The sequence below is a fragment of the Lissotriton helveticus genome, chromosome 11 (assembly GCF_964261635.1).
Source record: "Lissotriton helveticus chromosome 11, aLisHel1.1, whole genome shotgun sequence".
Lineage (NCBI taxonomy): Eukaryota > Metazoa > Chordata > Amphibia > Caudata > Salamandridae > Lissotriton > Lissotriton helveticus.
The window spans coordinates 890,589,367-890,612,981 of NC_136072.1; the positions used below are offsets into that span (position 1 = coordinate 890,589,367).

General features: G+C 44.7%; 1 protein-coding gene across 3 annotated transcripts in view; it reads left to right on the forward strand.

Annotated features, from left to right (window-relative positions):
- Window positions 1-16,785, forward strand: part of FBXO21 (F-box protein 21) — a 179,000-nt gene extending 162,215 nt beyond the window's left edge. For all 3 annotated transcript variants that reach the window (XM_078667123.1, XM_078667124.1, XM_078667125.1), the window contains one exon: window positions 14,587-16,785. In XM_078667123.1, coding sequence (XP_078523249.1) covers window positions 14,587-14,810 — 224 coding nt within the window. In that variant the 3' untranslated portion in view covers window positions 14,811-16,785. The remainder of the gene's footprint in view (window positions 1-14,586) is intronic.
- Window positions 16,786-23,615: the final 6,830 nt, after the last annotated feature.

The window sequence follows — 23,615 nt, forward strand, 5'->3', positions numbered from 1 at the left end:
TTCTGTGGGGTTGAAGTTAATAGTTAGTTAATTGCATCTAGCCTTGTCCATTTCTCTGCATCACATTTTTATTTTTATTTTATTTTTATTTTTTACAAAAGCAGAGAATCTTAAGTAAAATGTGCACAGCCACTGCTGGGCTTGGGTGCAAACTCTTTGAGTGTGTCTGAAAAGGTCCATAAAGGAAGATCACTGGTGCCTATGCCTTCTGCTCCCATCTCCTCCCCAATTGCCTGATTACATCACGCTGTGGCCTACTTTTAGTCCTGGCAGCCTTGGTGTGGTTTCCCCTGACTTTCTGCCTCCTGACCTTCTGTTTTGCCAACTTCATTTTTGCCAGCTTTAGGATTCTGGACACTTTACCTTTGCTGCTCAGTGCTACAGTGTATATGCTCTATACTCTAAACATGGTAACATTGGCTTATCCACAATTGGCATATTAATTTACTTGAGTCTCTAGTAAAGTGCACTATATATGCACAGGGCATGTAAATTAAATGCTACTGGTGGGCCTGCAGCACTGATTGTGCCACCTACTCAGTAGCCCTTTAGACATGGCTCAGACTTGCCATTGCAGTGCCTGTTTGTGCAATTCTAAACTGTTATGTCAAACTGGCAGGTTAAGCTGCTTATTCATCAAAAGTGGTAGAATGCACACCAATGTTCTTCAGTCAAAGTTTCATGATGCTCAAATGCAATTAATAGGCGTGCAACCCTGGTGTGCACTCCATCTGTGCTGGTAAATGTTTGTGTTGAAGCAGGAGCCCCATCAGGACTCCAAACCAAGTTTGCACAGCCAGCGAATATGAATTGATTATCAAATAAGTTCAACAACTTTTCTTTCTTTTTTAATCCATTAGTGATCCACTTTAATCCATGCATTTTCTTGCTTTAAGTTTCAGCACAAATTCACCAAGATACCTATCGGCTGATCGGTCTTTCTTAGGTAGATTGGGAGGGAGGAGCTGACACTTGCACCTAAATAGGGCAGTGCCTATCCCCACACAAAGAGCTGCATACCCCCTGTAGTTAGTCTGGAGCCAGTGCAGGAAAGGCAGGGACCTTGTGGTCCTCAAAGGCCTCTTTGATGTCTCCCTCACTTTAAAGGCATATTTGGGTATAAGTACAGGACCCCTGACACCACCAAATCAGAACTCTACTGGAACCAAGGACATTCTGCCTGGAAGAAGAGCTTGCTCTGCTGTGTTGGCCTGCTGAGTGCTGTGCTACAGGGGGGACTGCCATTTTGCAACTTCCGCTGCTTTTTGCCTGCTAGTGAGAGGGACTGGACCTACTCTCTACTTCCTTGAACCCAAAATTCTCCAAGTCTTGCCTCCTGTTCTTCTGAAGTCTCAGGGACACAAAAGACTTCTTGCAACTCTCCTGGTGCTGCTGGACGCTGCCATCTGAGAGTCCTACCCTTGCCTGAGGTGCCACCTCCAGTCCTGGGCCTCAGGCATGGTTTTTAAGGTTGTTTTAACCCTCGACGTCAACGCAGCAGCAACTTTGCGCTGATTGGCAACAGCGCATTGCCCTTCACTGACGCTGCTGCTGCTCGACAATGTTTCCAGGGCCAACACGGCTCGCCGACTACAGCGGTCCTACCGCTGAAGCTGCTCGACTACGACAGCAAGCCTCGACATCGACTCAGCATATGCATCGAAAAGGGGGGTTCAACACTGAAGCTTCCTTCCATGGATCGGCACTAGCGCTCCTGTCTGTGTTGTATCGGGCCTGCCGTTGATCAGGATTGGCCGGAACTTTGGATTTGCGCTGGTCCCTCGTGACCTCAAGTAACCTTTTGACCACTAGTGATTTCTAAACACTGTTTTCACATTTAATCTTTACAAAATTTTACCTCCAATTCTGCTTATAGAATTTTTGTCATTTTTGGTCTTGTTTTAATCAGTTAAATATTCTCTATATTTCTAAACAGGTGTGGAGTTTTTTGTGGTGTTTTCACTGTGTTCAATTAAGTGTTGCACAGATACTCTACACATTGCGTCTTAAGTTAAACCTGACTGCTCTGTGCCAGGCTACCAGAGAGTGAGCTAGGGTGTGTCTGACTTACCCTGACTATAGTGGTGGTCCTTAAATGGACAGGGTGCATACTTTTGCGAACTAGAGACCCCATCTCTAAGAACTACCATCTGTTTACTTCTCTCTCTCCACATCAAGATGTAACATCAAAGGCGAGTGAAAAGTAACAAGCCAGTTTGGTGCATGTCCTCGGCTTTGATTTGACTCTTAATGCAAAAGAGCGTGCCTAACATCATGTATATGGGCTTACAAAGAGCTTCAATGCTGAGGGGAATGGTCAACATTATTTTTCGGCGCTGAGCCCTTGTCGTTGAACAAGATGGCATTGGCATCGAGATTTTGGTCATTGGTGTTAATAGGTTCTTGTGACTGATGTAAGAAGGCCATGTTTGCAGCCTCACTCCTAAGCTCAAGATTGCCATATGTTATGTCTCTGTGTAAATTGCAAGTCAGTTCTGACTTGAAGGAAGTTGGAGCAATTGTCTGTAAAGTATCTGCCTGGTAAGTGCACACTCGTGCACCAAATTCTAACTACATTAACTTACTTTGTCTCTGGTACTTTAGGACTTCAGCAGCATCCTTTCTTGGTGTGTTCCTTCAAGTTGTAAGGAAAAAACAACAAGGTTGACTTATTTAGAATTGATTTGCAAAAGGATTTTAATGGTAATACACTACTTTAATCTATACTCGCCAATGACCGTAGGACAAATATTTAGAAGTAAATCTTCAAGCTGTATACCTAGACTCCACAGTGAAAATGTTTATTAATAGCAGGTGTCAGATCTTTTTGTAAATAGTGAAATGCCCAATGCAGGAATGTTGTTTATTGCCCCTAATGTTTAACCTAGCACTAGCAATGTTAGCTCAAAATTTGTCACTGACCCTTAACGATGGTCCATGAACAGGAATTCAGTGATGCCTGATGTTATAGGTGAAAACAGTGGTTATCAAATAAATAGAAATACCTCCCAGATAATGCAACTAGTCATAGTCTAATATAGAGCAGACTATAAAAGTTGAATGGCTGAAAGACATTCAATACCCGACTATTATTATGAAAAGACCCCTAATTTGATAAGCAGAGATCAAGAGTGATGGTAAACTTTCATTTGATCTAGTCCTAACATCATTTGAGAAGTGACTATATGTCAGAATAGTTTTTTAGATATTTTAGAGATCTTCAAAGAAGCTGCAAACTTCTATCAAGTGAATTGCAGAATTAATTGTGACTGAAGTAGTTAACAAAGACCTATTTGAACAGTAAGACTTACACTTGTAGATCTTGACAAAGTTGTCAATTGACGTCTCTTTAAAGGTAATACAGCTGGCCAACATCACAATGCATGGCTTTGTTGCCCTCAAGGCATAACCACCGGCCCTGAGCACCAGCTCTTCAGCTGTGTGTTATGGGGTTGTTCGAAAAGCCTGGCCTTTGGACAAGCCCTATACCCAATTCTTTGTAGGCAGGTGATGTGTGTGGGGGTGTGAGGGTTAACCAAAGACCTCTGACCAGCCAGTGTGTACACAAAGGGAGTTGGCTGCAAGATCAGATCTCTGTTCAGCCCCTGCACCCAACTCTCCGTTGGCAGCCTTTGACCATGTGCATCAGGTTTGGTGGCAGAGCCTGGACTCTGACCGATCCCTGCACCCTACCTGCCATGGGTGGCCAACCCCCTGTGCTTGGCCTTTGACCATTCACTACAGGTGAGTTGGCAGCAATGCCTGGTCTGTGGCTAGACTCTGCTCCCTTCGTGGACAGCCAACCCCCTTGTGTGGCCATTGGACAAACACAACATTAGTGCTATAAATACTTTATTTTTATTATTATGCTGTACAAATTGATCGTGTGCTGGATTTACAAATCCTGCGGTCCACACTGTCCGCCAGACCCACTGAAAGACAGAAATCCAGTAATCTCTCTCAGTAAAAGTTGTGTCTTTGATTTGTATTTTAATACGTGGAAGGGGGAAGTCCTTTTGGGCCCAACCCTCACATGAGCCTTGGTGTCAGGATGTATGTGCCCGTAGACTATTTTTCAGTATATTTATTTTTCCAAACTCAGTGCTCCATATTTGGTCATGCCAGCCACAACTGAAAAGTTTCTGTGACGGAGAACAAGATATATACTCCGATGTGGCGGCTTCAATTTTGTTAAATGGGTTCGCTAATGATCTGTGAATTTTCGAATTTCAAGATGATCTGCGAATGAACGGTCCAGATATCTCTGCAATTTCATCTCTTTATGTCCAAATGAAGCACCTTTTTAAACGCTAATTTTTTCAAACTACTGAGTAGATTTGCACAAAAACAACAAAGGCACAATCCTTAAATAGAAGCAGCCTTCATGCCAAATTTAGTGCATAAAATGAAGTCGTTTTTTTCTGTATCGAAAAGCAACAATCTTATGGGAATTACAATGGGAAATTACACAGGGATTCTCCAACCCTTTTTTTTGTTTTTACCTTGGCCCTGCTTAACGGATCTGCAGAAAATTCACCTTGTAGAAAATAATGTGGATGTACTTGTGTGTAAAGTTCAAATTCGTCCAACTGCACCGACGCTATTAAAATGGCTTTCCTTTTAAAACTTTAACCTAGCCGTAATTAAACTGGTACTATAGCCGCCAGGTTTGGTGAAAGCAATAGTGATGAGTTACTGGAAACTACAGTTCGAGAAATAACTTAATGATGTCTCCACACAGGCTTCAATGGAAATAATTCAATATTAATCATTGGGCCATTCTCATTTCTTTGATAATGTATCACAATTTGTTCTTTGCAAATATGCAATTCTTCATGTTACTTTTTCACATCACCTTATATGTGAAAACAACAATTTGAACACAACGCACAGACTGACCAGTCCAGCAAAGTAAGTGCGTTTGAAGCCTGCCAGTTAGTGATCTATCTGTTTCATCTGTTGCAAGCACTGCATCTCTCTGTCTGTATTAGCCATGTGAGAGAGAATATAGTGCTCAGAGTTCTTTTGCAGGGATGTCCATACAACCTTGGTTATTGGTAGTTAATAAACATTGGCTGTGGTACTTAACTGAAGGAATTAAATGTTCGAGGCATGTGGGCTGCTGAATTCATATCTATAGCATAGATCGCCGCCTAGTGTTGGGTCCGGATGATTGCACATTGTTGTCCTGGAAGAGTCTTCGAAGTATCACGAGATAGGTGGCTCCTCCCCTGGACTACAGTGCGCATGGGCATCGACTCCATCCCCAGATTGTTTTTTTACGCCATTGAGTTCGGATGTACTTTCGTTCTCTCAGTTCGGAATCGACATAATTCTCGAGGCCAAAAGGCCTTTTTCTCTCTTTATCATCGGTATTGTTTGCGTTCGGTGCCCGGTTCTGTTCCGACTCGCCTTCCGAGTTCAACATCCAGGGAGTCGCGTAACTCTTTGGAGCTCGAGGCCCAGTCGACGCAGCAAGACCCTCGACGACGCGACATGGAACGGAGCCCGTTCAAGAAGTGTCCCGTGTGCGGATCGAAGTACCCGCACATCGACGTCCACCCGGTGTGCAACAAGTGCCTGTCGCCGGACCACGATGAAGCCAACTGTATGGCTTGTTCCAGGTTTCGTTTGAAGAAAACGATTCGGCTTCGGCGCGTGGCGCGCATGGAGGCCCGGCAGTCGGCCCCAGCACCGGTGGACATCTTCGACAGCGACGAAGCAGACGAACACGACGTTCAGCTGCAGATTTCGCCTCCAGCGGAAGAAGTCGACTACGACCCTCAAGTGGATGTCGAAGACCTACCCGTAGAAGAAGTCGTCGACGAGGTAGGAGACGACGATGAGGCCTATGGGGCCATGGAAGATAGCTCAGAGAACGAGCTATGCCCCGTTCGAACACTTACAAAGGCTCTCGTCGAGGGATCGCCTATCGGCCTTACCCAAGACCTTCCACCAAAATCCACAGCCCCGCCTCCCGGCCCGGCTATGGACACTTCGACGGAGTCGCCATTGAAGAAATCGAAACCGAAAGTGAAACCTTCGGTGTCCGAACAACCTAAAGTGGTTCAGGCGAAATCGAAACCGAAACCTTCTGATCCACCGTCGACACCCTCGTCCTCCGAGGTGTCGGGACAGCCCAAGCCGAAGAAGCCTGTCGATCCGGCAAAGTCGGTGAAATCCGTCCAGCCGAAGCAGACTAAAGGCGTCGAGTTGAAGCCCAAAAAGGCCGTCCAGACTCCGTCAAGCAAGGGCGTCGAGCCGAAGTCCGGATCGGGCGTCGAGCTGAAGCCGAGCAAGGGCGCGGCGCCAAAGGCCGCAAAGGGTGTCAAGCCGAAGACCGGCAAGGGCATCGAGCCACAGGTTGGTGCCCCTAAAGCGGTTGCTCAGGACACCAACACGGGCACGCCTCGGACCGACCAGCCAAAGTCATCGACGATCGAGTCTTCCCACGTTGCTGGACCGAGGTCGTCTGTCGTATCGGCGAAACCGTCCGCTTCATTCACGAAGCAGGTCTCAGACTCCCTCAAGCGTATCAGGGACAAGGCCTCGGCGGAAGACCCCAAAACGCCTTTCGCGCCGAAACAGTCGGTCCCCACCTCCAAGTCATCGACGCCACTCCTCTTCACGTTGCCGCCGAAGGTGGCACCGAAGGCCTTCGCACCACGGGCGGCGCCCGAAGCGAAAACGCACAGTGCTGTGGGGTCCACGCCTACTCTCCCAGCTGGGGGCTTGACGCATCGACCACCATTACTGGAGGAACAGTCGGAACGTTTCATCGATGCCGACACTGCGAAGCTTACGCTTTACAAGCGAAAAATTACGGCGACGACGCCTTTGGAGTCGTATACTATTCCTTTGAAGCGCAAAAGGCCTGCTTCTGATGCACCAGTCTTGGTCGAACCATTGACTCCTCAGACTCAAAGAATTGCCACGCCCTCGCCAACTTATTCCGATGCCGAGGATGCTGGGGATCAAGATGAGGAATACAGCTTCCCGACCCACGCTGATCCTGACGCACAACAGGACGCATGGGTGGACTCAGGTGACCAGGGGGATCAGCAACCCACTCTCGACCCTCAGATATACAATATCAAAACGTCTCCCACTGAGGATTCTGCGGCATTCAATGCCTTGATTGAAAGGGCGGCTAAGAACCACGACGTTGTACTCCATGCTGACCCTGTGGAGGTGGACTTCCTCTTTGACACTTTTTCAGCAGCTGAAAAGACTGTGAAAACCCTCCCAATGCTGAAAGGGGTCCTCAAACATGCTGCAGACATTTTCAAGGAGCCCACACGGGCAAGGGTGGTCAACCCTAGAATTGAAAAGAAATACCGACCAGCACCTGGCGATCCTACTTACATCAAGGGCCAGTTGCCATAGGACTCTCTGGTCGTTTCTAATGCCCGCAAGAGGGCGAATTCGCAAACCACTGGTGAAGCTCCTCCCCCGGACAAAAAGTCCAAAGTGCTGGAAGCATCGGGAAAGAGGGTAGCGGCTCAGGCGGCCAATATATGGCGTATCTCTAACACGCAGGCACTCTTGGCGCGCTACGACAGGGCACACTACGATACACTAGAGACCCTGCTGCAACATCTCCCAGACCAATATAAGGAGGCTGCGGAGATGCTTATCCAGGAAGGGAAGCTCATCTCCAACGCTTCCATAAAGTGTGCACTGGACGTTGCCGATACTGCAGCCAGGGCAATTAACACCAGTGTGATGTTAAGACGACAGGCATGGCTCAAAATCTCTGGATTTAAGCCTGAGATCCAAACTACCATCCTCAACCTGCCAGTTAACCCTGACAGATTATTTGGTCCTGAGGTGGATACCACCTTGGAAAAAATAAAAAAGGACACCGAGACTGCCAAGTCCATGGGAGCTCTCCAATCCCAACAGTTTCGGGGGAGCACTTTTCGTCGCTCAGGCAATAGAGGTGTTTCCAGAGGCCAGATGTCCCAGCAAACACAATTCAATAAAGGTGGGGCGCAATCCTCTTACCCCAAACAGAATAGAGGAGGTTATCGGGGCAACAACGCCAAGGGCAGAGGCAAGGGCAACAACAACTCCCGTTCCTCTGCCTCCAACAAACAGTAACGCCCTGTCACTGCCACCCGACCATTCCACGCCTGTCGGGGGGAGGCTACAGCGGTTCCTGCCAGTCTGGAAAACCATCACCACAGACAGGTGGGTCAGGAAACGTATCCAGTACGGCTATTGTTTGGAGCTCACATCCACTCCACCCAACATACCACCAAAACACCGTCCTATGTCCATAGAGCATTTGCACTTATTGCAGCAGGAGGTTCTCGTCATGCTGCAAAAGGGCGCTATAGAGCTCGTGCCAGTGGAGGAGGAAGGCACAGGAGTGTACTCCCTGTACTTCTTAATCCCGAAAAAGGACGGGTCCCTCAGGCCTATTCTAGACCTCAGACCCCTAAACCAGTACATTCTCTCAGAACACTTCCACATGCTAACGCTGCAACAGGTTCTTCCGCTCCTCAATCAGGGAGACTTCCTCGCAACCTTAAACCTCAAGGATGCTTACTTCCACATTCCACTCCATCCATCACACAAAAAATACCTCAGATTCACCATTCAAAATCGGCATTATCAATTCAAGGTCCTTCCTTTCGGAGTGACCACAGCCCCCAGAGTGTTCACCAAATGTCTAGCGACAGTGGCGGCGCACCTCAGGAGACAACACATCCATGTCTACCCTTATCTGGACGACTGGCTGGTTCAGGCAAAGTCGGCCCAGCAGTGCGCCGCCGACATGTCCCACACCATTCACCTTCTTCACAGTCTGGGGTTCTCCCTGAACTATCCAAAGTCGCACCTTCAGCCAGCCCATGTGCGGCAATATCTAGGTGCAACGATCAATACTCTGGCAGCCACGGCTCAGCCAACTTCAGCGCGGATCAACAACATCCAGTCGCTAATCCAACAGTTCCAACCGCAACACTCGCTTCCTGCGAGAGTGTTCATGCAGTTGATAGGCATGATGGCCTCCTGCATTTTCATAGTCCCGCACGCGAGGTTACATATGCGTCCGCTCCAGGAATGCTTAGCGCATCAGTGGAATCAGGCTCAGGGACAGTTGAAAGACCTAGTGTTGGTCACCGGTCGGGCATACAACTCTCTGCATTGGTGGAATCCACACAACCTTTGCAAGGGCCGACCGTTCCAGGAGCCTGTCCCACAGATCATCCTGACGGCGGACGCGTCTCTCCAGGGATGGAGAGCTCATGTACTCCACTACACAGTACAGGGACTATGGACAATACAGCAAAAGAAGATGCACATCAACTACCTAGAACTGATGGCAATCTTCATGGCACTGAAAGCATTCAAAGTACATCTGTGCAACAAGGTCGTGTTGATCCGGACGCACAACATGACAGCCATGTACTACATCCAGAAGCAGGGAGGTACACACTCTCCACAGTTGTCTCATTTGGCTCAGAGCATGTGGAAGTGGGCCATTCAAAGGAACATCTTCCTCATGGCGGAACACCTCCCAGGCACGGACAATCAGATGGCGGACCTGCTCAGCAGGTACAGCCACCAGATGCACGAGTGGGAGATACATCCATCAGTACCCGCCCGTACTTCCAGAAGTGGGGTCATCCACAGATATATAGATGATGTGCTGGTGATATGGAGAGGGAGTGAGGCTGAACTTACTGCTTTTCATGAATGGCTGAACGGCAGGAATCAGTTCCTGAAATTCACCATTGAACACAACAGGACACATTTGCCCTTTTTGGACCTACTTATCACTTCAACGTCCACTGGTTTGGCGTCCGAACTCTACCGCAAACCAATGGCACGTAATTCTCTTTTGAATTACAACAGTTGTCACCCTAAATCTTTAAGGGACAATTTGCCATTCGGGCAATTTTTGCGGATTCAGAAGAATTGTTCCTCACGAGAGCGCTTTGAACATCATGCGAGAAGTCTGGAACAAGATCTTCTTCATAAAGAATACCCCAGGGACTTGGTTCGGAGATGTAAGAAACGAGCCTCAAATAACAACCGTGAGGGGTTACTAGAGATCTTACCATCCAAATCTGAACAAGAACGCATGACATTTGTGAGTACTTTTACGACACAGTCCAACAGTATTCAACAAATAGTGAAGAAACATTGGAGTATTCTTAACACGGGGACAGATGGCATTAAGATGCCTCTGTTTGCATTTAAGAGGGGGCAAAATCTCAAGGACAGACTCGTGCACACCCGGCCGAAGGATGAGTTACCAAGAGCAGTGGGCACCCTATGGGACATGCCTGCCGCTACCGGGCACCATCCCTGCGGCAACTGTTCCGTATGTCCTAACACTACAAGATCATTAACCTTAGACATTGGCACAGACCGCCCATGGGAGCAACGTAGATTCACCACGTGTAACAGCTCTAATCTCATTTATCTTGTCACATGCCCTTGCCAGAAAAGGTATGTTGGCATGACGACTCGTAAAGTGAGGACGCGTATCACCGAGCACAAAAGTTCTATTCGGTGTTCCAGGCAGTCAACAAAACTTACGAATCACTTCTTGCAAGTAAAGCACACTCCGCAGGATCTACACTGGACAGTGTTAGAGCAACTACTGATTCCCACACATATTACCGACACAAAAAAGTTTTTGTTCAGACGCGAACAGAAATGGGTGCATAAGCTTGGGACGGACAGAGTTGGATTGAATGAAGACATTCCATGGATGTCTCTATAAAGTCTCCAGGATCCTTGATGGAATGTTCGTCTGGCTCACATTATCAAAGTCTCACAATGATAACAATACTCTGAGATCTATAACACTGCATCTACTTGGGATCTAACGTATGCACTCAGGGAGGTTGAGAGACCATCCATTGGTCCATCTGTTAGAGTTAAATTCCTGAATAGGATGATGTAACTGACTGATCGACCCATTTATGCCTAAATCACGAGTTAAAATGTTTCACTAAATCTTTTTAACTCTTTTTAACTTGAAGTATTCAGGTTGGGTTTTAACTGTCAAACTTAATAATTACAATGTGACTCTCTGAGCGGCTAATAGTGCAAATCTATGGTCAGACATTATGAGTTCTCATGATTGCGGGCGCTCGAACTACTACAGTAGCTCTAAACTACAATTCCCATGATTCCTTGACGCCGTGTGATGACGTCATGTCGCCACACGGAGGAATCCCGGAAGACTACATTGGTAAATAGCGGGACTTCCTGCCCGTTCGGGACCTCCCACAGACAGCCCAGAAGGACGTCTGGAGTACCGACGGGCAGGTAAGCCACCGGAGAAGGGTAACTGCCCAGCGGGTGCAGCGTTTTTCACTCAGACGCGCTTGTCGGTAACTCAGTGACAGCGCACGCCTGTAAAGCGAATTCAACTCGTTCTGGTAACTTTTACCAGATCGAACGAGGGGGGCGTTTTCAGAAAAAAGCTTACACCATGCAAACGAGCTATAATCTTCAAGCCTTCCTAACTGTGACGAGGAGTTTCCTCGGAAGTGCCGATCAGAGCAAATTACACGATGGTTGTCCCCGCATTGCAGGTGCTTCCTCTGACCTTTTTTGCCCGTGCTTTTATCCATGTATTATTTACCACAGAGCGGGGCTCCCTGCTACCTGCGCTGATGCCGGGTGAGGTGAGGCGCTACTCTCCTTAATAATAGGTGAGTGTATGTGACTAGAAGTCATGCAGCTCTTACATAAATCGCAGATATGAAGTTGTGACATACAGTTATGGACATTACTAGGAGGGTGTAAGCCTCAGTTATTCAACAAAACTGTGGTGTTTTGTATAAAAAAATAGCCTAAGTAAAATAGCTTAATGTGTTTTCTTTCTCCATTTCTTTTGCATATTGGTGTGTTTGTTACTTTTTGTAACTTGGAAATTTCCACAGTCCAGGAGAGCAGAAAGGTGATATTGTTGACACTTTATTTACTTGTAAAATTACACTACAAGCAGTAGAATGAATAGGTCCTGAAGAAGCAGTAGGTGACCTCTGGGCCCAAGGTAAACACTGCAGAAACATGTCGACCAAAAGAACTGTCAAGGTAGTTATTTGTTGATGCTACCTTTATTCCACTGTTTTTAATATTGGGAAGGGAAGGTCTTTATTAAATTGTTTTCCGTCCTTTACCCTATTTTAATGGCACCACCACCGTTTATATCTAAATTTGTTTAATTTCACAATTTTTGCACTGCTTGTGAGCAACCCCTGTTACCTACTCCTCGACTAAGTCAATCATTGGGGTACAAAAAACACGACTAGAGCACTATTGTGCGTGCTCGCACACTGAGCGACTTCCAGTGAGCCTTAAGATGTTTGTCCCAAATGATGAAGGGCGGTACAGGTCGGTTGCCTGATGGGAACACTATCAGTAGGTCTGAGAGTGCCCAGTGAACGACTCCTGTCAACAATTCTTTCACACCCTGTATTCATTTGTCTTGGAGATATTGACCTAATGCCACTCTGTTGTTGGTAGAAGTTAAGATTGAGGGCTGTAGCATTTTAGGTCGGTAAAATTCCCTCAGACCCCCCTGTTGTATGTATTGGCATCCACAGATAGACCTGTTCGCCACAAGGGAAAACGCAAAATGCCAAAGCTTTGCCGCCAGGTTCCCTCACCCACGGTCGCAAGGCAATGCGATATGGATGAACTGGTCAGGCAGATTTGCGTACGCTTTTCCCCCAGCACCTCTCATACCGCTGGTGGCAAGAAAGCTAAAGCAACACTCGATGACTCTCATCCTAGTTGCTCCAACGTGGACACGCCAGCCATGGTACACCACGTTTCTGGAACTCTCCGTGGTACCGCATCAAAGGCTACACCTCACGTTCAAGCTTTTGACGCAGAGCCATGGCGACATTCAGCATCCAGATCCGCAACAGCTCAACCTGGCGAGCTGGCTCCTGAAGTCTTAGAGTTCGGCTACCTTGACTTGCCTCCTGAATGCATGGATATCATACGGGAGGCAAGGAAGCCCACCACCAGAGCCTGCTATGCAGCAAAATGGAAGTGGTTTGTCATTTACTGTGCTACACACAACATCAATCCGCTAGATGCATCCACTCCCAACATCATCTGCTATTTGTTACATCTTTTTAAATGCAATCTAGCATACGCTTCCATCAGGATACACTTATCCGCCATAGCGGCTTATCTCCAGAACAGGCAGCATCTCTCCGTCTTCAGGGTGCCTGCCATTAAAGCCTTCCTCGAAGGCCTGAAGCGGGTCATCCCTCCCAGGACCCCGCCAGCTCCTGTATGGAACCTCAATGTGGTCCTCACCAGGTTGATGGGCCCACCTTTTGAGCCTCTGCATTCATGTGAGATTCAGTTCTTGACATGGAAAGTGGCTTTTCTCATTGCCATTACGTCTCTGCGACGTGTTAGTGAGCTACAAGCGCTCACGGTACAAGAGCCATTCATTCAAATTCACTCCAACAGGGTGGTGCTGCGCACTAACCCTAAATTTCTTCCTAAAGTGGTTTCGCAGTTCCATGTCAATCAAACCATTGAACTGCCCGCATTCTTTCAAAACCCAGAAACAGTTGCCGAAAGAATGCTCCACACTCTTGATGTCAAACGAGCCTTGATGTACTACATCGATAGGACCAAAGACTTTAGGAAAACACAACAACTCTTTGTTGCCTTCTCAGCCCAGCACAAAGGCAACCCCATTTCCAAAGCAGGTATAGCCAGGTGGATCGTTAAGTGCATTCAGATTTGCTATCACAAGGCTAAGCGCACTTTAACGGTCCCTCCAAGAGCCCACTCCACCCGAAAGTTGGGGGCCTCTATGGCTTTCCTTGGTAATATCCCTTTGGAAGATATTTGTAGAGCAGCCACATGGTCTACACCACACACATTTACTAAACATTACTGTGTAGATGTGCACTCCAAGCAGCTGTAGGGCAGGCTGTTCTTAAAACACTTTTTCAGACTTCTGCAGCTGGCACAGGCGGCCGCCGTTAATGGAGGGACTGCTATGTATTCAATGCTATAGATATGAATTCAGCAGCCCACATGCCTCGAACTGAATATTCTACTTACCAGTATGCATCTGTTCTTGGCATGTAGGTCTGCTGACATTCATATCGCCCGCCCTCCTCCCCGGCGCCTGTAGCGGCTGCAGACTTTTTAACACTTACGCTTAGCCTGGCCATCGCTTACACTATTACACTCCATCTTTGCCACAATGGCTAAAAACGATCTGGGGATGGAGTCGATGCCCATGCGCACTGTAGTCCAGGGGAGGAGCCACCTATCTCGTGATACTTCGAAGACTCTTCCAGGACAACAATGTGCAATCATCCGGACCCAACACTAGGCGGCGATCTATGCTATAAGATATGAATGTCAGCAGCCCTACATGCCAAGAACAGATGCATACTGGTAAGTAGCATATTCAATACCCATGGCCCTATGACATGTATATTATTTAGAAAGGCATGGTTACGGCTTTTATAATTGTGTACAGCATTTCCTTGCATGTAATAATATCATATGTCATGATCTTTTTTCTTTTTTGCAAGTGACTACTTCCTTTTATGTTTTTCCTTCTGACAGAGAACCTGGAATATAATACAGAGGTCCAGGAGATTCCCCACCTGGAGATTGGACGTTATTTCTCTGAGTTCTCTGACACTTACTACTTCGCTAATGAAGAACTGCAGTTGAGATATCCAGAGGACATGGAGCACACAAGCACAGTAGTCCAAAAACTCCAGAGTGGTAACCACGATGAGCAGAAAGACTCACAGCAGCAGAACGACTTGCCTGCAGCCCAGTAGAGCAACTTACCTGAATCCCAGTAGAACCACTTACATGAAGCCCAGTAGAACCTTCTACATATGTAGCTGCAGCAGGACACAACACCAGTACCATGGTTCTATTGTGCTTCTTGCAGGCATCAGTATGCACTTTTCCAGTGGCACTAATGCAAAACACTCAGTTGAACATCCTTTGCCATGTGTTTTATTAAGGGCTGATCATGATACTAACGAGAATTGAATAATTTAATATAAATAGTTCAGTGGGGTTGTGACTAAAGCAATAAAGAACACCTGCTGCAATCTCGTCACAAACGAGTAAAAAGAGTCGAGACCACCACGCTGCAACACCATTTAAGTTCTCAATGTCATCTTGGATATTGAGTGAAATATTTAGTTGCTATTTCATATAAACCTTCCAAAAGAGGTGAGCTTATTTTTGTTTTTGCCAATTTTATTTACCTCAGAATTCTCTTTCAGTGGCTCAGCGAACTAGGAATGCAGACAGTATGAGGGGTGCTTCTCCCATTTTGAATACAGATGTGTATCTAAACATCTTAATTGATTAATCCTCTGCTAACCAGCCTCTTTACTCCTACTTCTTCTCATCCTCAAACATATACCTTAATGAACCAGAGCCCATCATGTTTCTATGGATTAGTAGCCAGTAGAGATCATCCTACGGGTGGCACCAACATATTATTAGTTTGATGACAAAGTAGTGATAGTGTGTGACCGTTTTAAATCTATTTGAGTTTAAAACAATGGCAGCCATGTTTTTATTTGGGGGAAGCTGTGTTTGTAACTGATGATACGTATCAGCAGTAGTCCTCCCGGTAAGATCCACTCACCAAATATAAATACATTATATGCACATCTGGTTGCTCCAAAGAAATACGTGAAGGGGTGCTCAGGAAAGAAGTGCTCATGCGTAAAGTATTTTAGATTAAAAAAAAGAAGAAATAGATCAATTACATAAATGATCCTATTTACACAATAGCCTGGTTGTGTAGACTTATTATCCAGCATAAGTATAGTCTCATCTAGACAGAGGTAATCATATTATTTATAATTGCCCCTTTGTGGAAACAATATACAATCCAGGTTGTATGGAATGTTGACGTTTCGACCCAGCAGGTTGGGGGGCAATCTAAGCGGCAAGAGCGGGGTCTTCATCGGGACTGTTTGCTCTTTTGGGATGGCGAGCAACCTGGAAAACTCTTCCGGTGTCAGAACTGTAGATTTAATCCATAAATAAATGAGGGCCAGCTGGCTCCTAAACGGCAGTGGATTTAATCCAGCCCTTAAAGCAATTGAATGCTGCCAGCCTTGAAGTAATTGTAATATATCTATCCATGAAGCAAGAGTCAGTTGATGTCCTTGCGAAACAATGCTGTGTAGTGGTAAACTTTGAAAGCAGAGAGAGGCCTTTGAGTATTTAATTCCATTCAGGCTCTCTATCAGTAACAAAGTTACAGGACAAACTCCTACCGTCACGACTCGAGTCTGGATTAAATCCACTGCCGTTTAGGAGCCCGCTGGCCTTGATTTATTTATTGATTACATCTACAGTCCTAACACTGGAAGAGTTTTCCGAGCGGACCACTGTTAGGTATCACTAATTGCCCAGGTCCTTCGTATTATTCTTGGGTCACCCCTTTGTTGTGTAATAGTTGTTTGTAACTGAGGATGCATCCTGAATATTCCACCCAGTAGACTGTAGTTAGACGAGGGTCTCCGAACAGTGGATACTGTGAGTTGCTTTCCTTAATTTTCCCGCCGTCTGAAGGCCTGAATGTTTTATGGACAGAGAGCCTACATCAGCAACATTGATTCATTTGGAAATCGTGTGCACGGCTGGTGGTTTCGAGATGATTTTGCATGTTGGTGAAAGAGCATCAGACAACTCCGCTGCATGTAATGAAGGTAATCAAGACTGTTTATCCCTTCTTTTCCAGGAACTTCTATTTAAATAAAAACTCAGTCTGCGCTGTTATAGAAGAGTGGGGTCTTTTTCATTGTAACACCTGCTTATCACAGATTAGTTTATAGATTAACCACCAGTTGTGCTTTGTAACAACATTTGCCATCACTCTATCACCATTCCCCCACTAGCCCTATTGTTACCCACAACATTCACGTACACTTTATTGCAGTAGTCAAAATAGTGGCAAGTCTTGTTCAGTTCTGCTCTCTCATTTGTCACACACGTCCAAGCAGTGAAGGAAGGGTATTCACTTCCATCCGTACAATTTGCCCAAAGCCTTCCCTTGGGAGTTATCTTGGCAGAAATGCTTCTCGTCCATGCGATCATTTTCTCCAGACTACTTACTGCTCTAGTCTTTTCCTCCATGTATGCTATAAAGTCCTCTCCAAATTACAAACTAGCTACCAGACTGATATTTGGGCTGATAAGCATAAGCATATTTCCAAAACAAAAATAATGATAAAAACCCCAAACATTTTCTGGAAGACCATTAATCAGACAAGCTCCTAATTACCATATATGCTCTTTGCCCAGGGAAAAACACAAACAATCTTTCTTCCTCCTGAAACTGGCCACTACAAAACTGCAACGTAAAAGTCTGGGTGGAATACTCTTAGCAGGTTCTGATATCTGGAACCAGGAAGCACAAAATCCTTCAACTTTAAGAACGTCAAGACAACTGTGAAGAAATATTTTTCTACCGACTAAGTTATCTTGTCAGAAACTTTTTGTGTACTGTTTTCTGTTCACTCACTAATTATGACCCACCTCTTTTTTTTTTCGCGACGTTACGCCCACTTGATGTACTGTTGTATTTTACTTCTCCTTTTCTCTCGATATTTGCACTGTGAAACTTGATTATCTTCTGTTAATTTGAGAACATTATAATAATTTCATACATCTACTTTACCTACAGCTCACTTTCAAGGATGTTTGCCCCCAGCCTTCCGTGCATGTATGACAACTTTCAGCATACTCAACATGCAATGTTATTCGTTATTAAACAACCACACCTTCCTGCAAAACAATGAAATAAATTCTTGAAAAGATAATCTTGTCAACCAGAGAACTCATCACAGATGGGAAGAGATATTCGTTTGCACTCTTATGCATGCCATGTGAGCAACCAGACATGGCCAAGAAGCCCACAAGTTAATCTCTCACCACAAACGACAAAATATATTCATCTTAAATGTTTCCCTTTCTTTCACTTTTGCTTTTCCTCCATATTGGTCCTTACCCTCTTTCACACCATGGAGGGTTCTCGTAAATGGTCTGCTGCCCCTCTGTAGCTTTGGAATGTTGGTGTGGTGCCGAGTAGGGGCAGCGGTGAGGAAAACAGAAAACATACCATCCCTACTATTGGTAGTGAGAATAAAGCTCATATTTAACTTTCAAGAGTAGGCACTTATAACAGTGGTGACAAGGAGGTCTTCTGTGCTGGGGGCATTTAGTCACCACCACCACCCCTGACAAGGAGGTTTACTGTTTGTGTGCGCATTCAATTTCTGTTACCAAGGTCAATGAAAGCTTTACCTATTGTAACATCATTTCAAGTAACTCTTTCTATGTAGTAGCAGCTTTGCAGCTGTCCATGCGCTGGCACACTGAACTCCAGATGAACATCTTACAGTGCAGTTCATCCCACAGCTTCTCAACATTTGCCTGACCAGTGCCTTCATTATCCCTGGTCTGTGGTTCACTGTCCCTACAGCGCCGCCCTAGATTGAATCCCTCATTTGCTATACTTGTAGCTTCTCCCTTCTGCACGCCGTGTCATTCGCTTCACACAGAGGCGTTGGCCTCCAACAATGTTTCAGACCATCTCTGTTCCTAAATGCAGGCTGATGTGCTATCACTGAGTACTTCAACAAATCAACCTTCTACATACATGTTTTCCTTTTTCTCTACTATGAGGAACTGCAGCTGTGAAGTGTGGACAGGCCAGATCTTTTTCTCTCAAAATGTTCAGCAGCAACATCATTGCTTCTTAAAGGACCGTTCACAAACTAAAAAGGAGTATATTCATATTGTGTAACTTGAGTAAGTAAATCCTCTGATTTCCATTATGCAAATCCACCATGGCAGCAGCTAGCATGACCCCCTCCCCAACTTCCTCTCCAATGAAATGGAACTGTAAAATCTGTGGAAACAATGGGCTAAACTATTAAACTATGTGAATCTTACTTGATTGCCTTTGAAGGTAAAACGTTCTCACCCCCCCAGAAAACAGAGCATACTGCTATTCAACATAGGTGTGGAGCGTAAGAAAGTATCTTAACAGTTTTGCAGACTTCCCTAAAGAAGGAACTAGGAGATAACCTAAATGGATGTTTATCTCACTGCCTTCAAAATTTTGGACTGTCACTCTGGGTGATACTCGAAAGGCATACATTTTTTGGACGTGTCCAGGGTAAGAATGAAAAAGTCACCAGCTGCTTTGCGGTTTTAAGGGATTTGCGAGTTTGATGATTTCTTTGATTGACTCATCTGTGACCAGCTTGTCAGGTGCACTAGTAGCCCCCAAGATTCAAGAAAAGGTTGTATCCAATAACCCAGACTTAAACCCCAAGAACTTGCCAATGGCGTTGAACATGCTGAGGAATTTGTTAAAGAGATGAAAGGACACAATGATCAACCTGTATACGAAGTCAAAGACAAAAACTAGTCTGAAGACATTTGCAGAGCTAAGAACACAATTTACGGAAAAATGAGAAATACTGATGAAGCATCCAAGCAAATGTGTGCCGCAATCACAACTATTTAGCAAACCATTATTCTTGTTCTGCCAGGAGCAGTGTCTGCAGGAAATGCATAAATAGGACTGTATGCCAGAGCTTATTGCGATTCCCAAAACAGAATGTTGTTGAACATGTGGGTGAGGGGATTAAACAGATGGTGTTTTCTAGTCCGGGTTAATGATAAGATTGTAAAGTTGAAGCCTGAGCAGACTCCTGTTGACGACAAAGTGTTTAAGGAAACATTTAGTACTGTGGGAGCGTGAAAAACACCCTGGGTTGGCTATACGGATCCCATTCCATTAGTAGTGATGACTGATGTATATTTATCTCGTATATACCATATGTATCTCATTCAAGAGACACACCCCAGTTTGGAAAGAGTATACCACAGAACACGTCAGAGCTGTTGAGATACCAAAAATAATTAGGCATAATTCTTGACCCCAGTATGTCTGATTACTTCCTACTTATTGTGAAATAACAGAGTGATCAAGATGTAGGTTCTATGTTCTCTAAGGTTTTCCTTGATAAGCTCAGTCACCTAAAAGGCTTCCAACATACAATAAGGTTGAAGGAGGGAGCTCATCCAGTCGCTCACAAAGTCTCCCCCTTCCCTAATGTACTGGAAAAAAAACCTATAAGAGACGATAAGTAGACTTACTGATGAGGGTTTAACCATATTGATAGAAGCCTCTGATAGATGTGCCCCAATCACCCTTGCTCTAAAAGCAGGAGGGGCTGATCTGAGATTGTGTGTTGATCTGTGTGATTTGAACTGTCCCATTTGCATTGATCAATGCCATCAACTTTAATCTTTGGGAGATTTTAAGCTTGACTGGTGAAGCGTCATGCTTCAGTGTGATCGATTTGTCCGCCGCCTATCATCAGCTGAAACTCCATCCCGACTTAAAACATTTCACTGCCTTTTTTACCCTCCATTGTATGCCTTCAAGGCTTTCAGCGTGTCTTACGGACTAACCTCCTTTCAGGGGCTCATACAGCAGATTTTAAAGCTGCTCAGATATGATGCATGCTTCCAACATAACATTCTGGTCTATGGAGCTGATGTCTTGTAGCACATGTACTTTGAGAGAAGTGCTTCAAATGCTGAAGGATGCCTGGAAAGAACACATGTGAAAAACGACCTTAGATGCACAATTTCCAAAGACTGAGTGAAACTCAAAATAAACATAGTCAAATATTTGGTAAAGCCTCTGCCCAAAGTAATAAGGACAATGTCGGGTCTTTTGTGGGGCTCGCAGAATTTAGCTCTAAATTTGTACAGCAGTTTGATATCTTCTACACATCCAGATTCCTCCTTTTAAAGAAATGCCCAAATCATCTGGCTCCAAGACTGCCAAGAGGCATTTACCTGATGAAAAAATAGATATTAAAATCTCCCTTCTTAAGGTATTTTGATTTTAATAGGCAAAAGATCTTAACAACTGATGCAAACTCAAAGGGTTTACGGCCTACTGTAACAAACAAGTGATAGAGAAATAGTGTTTGCATCATGGTCTTCAAAAGAAACTGAAAAAATATATTCTGTTGTTGAAAAAGAAGCATTGATATGCTATTAAGCCATCAAACATTTAAAATGTTTCCTTTGGAGTTTACCGTTTGTGGTCTGTACGGATCACAAACCCATAATTCATGTGTTTAACACAAGGCGTATGGCATGTACCAAGCCCTGGGATTGCTAGGTGGATTTGGTAATTAGAGAGTTACAGTTTTATGACAGAATATCTACCACGGTTAAAAAACCTTGTCTCTAAATTGCCTATCGAGGTTAAATATAGAAAGGGACTCGGTGGAGGAAGTTACTGATGAGGATGTTGTCCTGGCCGATGTTGTGTGTTAGGATTGACTATAGTGGGCAGAATTTAAGAGGCAAGCATGTTAAAAGCCTGAGACGTATTAAAGAATCTGTGTGCCAATTGTGACCCTTGAAACATGATTTGAATGATATGTCAAACCCCTATTTGAAACCTTATGACAGTGTGCCTTCAGGGTGGTTGGTTTTTCCAAGGTACAATTATCACTCCCCCCTACTGTGCTAAGAGATAGAATAGTTGATTTAGTACACAGAGACCACATAGTAGCAGCCTTACAAAAAACATTGTAATAAATGGCTACTGGGGCCAGGCATAGGTTCCATCATAATTATCATTAGGTGCAACTGTGGTTAAAGTGATACAATTAAGGTCACCCATGAGTTCTCAAGAGGTGCCCAACTGTTGTGGGTGTGAACTTGCTTTTTGTATTACTGATCCACTTAGGGGCTAGATATGTTTATCATGGTTTTGGGTAATTGTTATTCCAAGTGGGTTGCTGTGAAAGTTGTCCTCCACACCACCGCTCAAGTGCCAGTGGAATTCATGAGGGAAATAATGTTATAAGAAGTAGTACTGGACTTTGTGGTGACAGACAAAGGGGTTCATTAGGAATTTCTTAATCTTGCCATCCATCACTACAAACCTTTCTTATAATGTCCAGGGCCAAAGGGTTGGTTGAGAGGATAAACAGTGAGATAAAAGATTGTTTGAAGGTTGCTATGGTAATTAGCACTCTGGGAAAAATGATGCTACAAACCATCCTGTGGACATATTGCACCACTTTCCATTCAGTAAAAGGAGTTTTCCCTTTTTCTTCCTCGAAGGTGAGGCCTCCAGGACCTAAATTAGCACCCTCATGGTTCGGGCTGAACTGTTAAATTGAGGTTGACATGGATTAGTTGAAATGCCTTGGTAAAAGGGTTCGAGTGATCGACCATACTATCGGACAGTGTGTTGGTATACTCAGTTGACTTCCTCATATACATCAAAGAACCGGAATGGTCAGAGCTGAGGATGTTGCAGCTTCTTCATATATTTGGTAAATACTCTGAGTAACAATCAACTTGAGCAGGTCTGTGGTGTTCTTTCTACAGGTGCCAAGTCTTACTTGCACTGGACTTTTGACCCTATAATGTCTCACAACGGGTTCCGTTATTTGGACAGTTACAAAGCAAGGCATGGCAATTTAGTTCCTCGGAATGACAAATTGCGTGCACACTTGAATTATTGGTCTCTCCTGACTTCCTTCATGGGCAGATCATCCATTTTTAAAGTCGTAGCACTGCCATGTGTCTTGTATCAGTTACAGAACTCCCAACATAAGGTTCCTTACGTCCATCTCTCCTGAATGGCGCCATCTTAAAGGGCTTTCACTTAACGTCTTTCGAGGTCTTATATCTTTTCCTCTTACTTTTTTGGGAGGAAATATTTTCTGTTTCTCTACGTTTTGCCAGTCCTGTACAGAGAACAGACCTACCTTCACTATTTGTGATAGACCATAGTAACAAAGCAAAAGAAAAACAGATTAATATGCAGTGTCTCTTTTGGACTCCGTTTCCATAGAGCAATGGTTTCTGTCAAAATACGTTAAGTAGAATCCTCTACGAGTGAATCCATCTTAGTGGGAGGCAATAAATTGACAGAAAGCAGAGACAGTTTGACAACACAAAGTAGGAATTGTTGCCCCCACCAATCTTTGTCATGGTGACCAATCTCAAGAATATGAACGATTTTGCGTTGCTTTCTGTCAAGGGATTTAATTTCGAAGAATTGCATAAAATTGAGGCCTTCTCAATATCTGAGACAACTTCTCTTTCTGATGGAACCTTCGTGCATATTTCTTATATTTGACTATCCTTTCAGGCTTTAGAATGGATCTGTAAAAAATGTCACATCTATAATGCCATACGCTGTTACAGCTTTGAATGCAAATTTCTTAAAACAACCGGATAATATGACTTTAATGTATAAAAAGCCCCACCACGCACTAAGGTTTCTTTTGTAAATCTCTGCTATAAATTGCCTTTTGTGTTCTTGTTTTTATTCTAAGTATTTTTTTTGTTTTAGTAAGGAAAAACATACAATCAGATATCGTTGAGATACAGATAAAAGGTGGGCATTTGAAATGATCATAAAATATAAAAGTTTCCTGTAGAATATTGTAAGCCAAAAAAATCACAAGGAGGGACAGAAGACAGATAAAGGTCTGTTGCGGGATTCTGCACATACACAGAACCATGTGCAGGAAAACAGGACTTCGGTG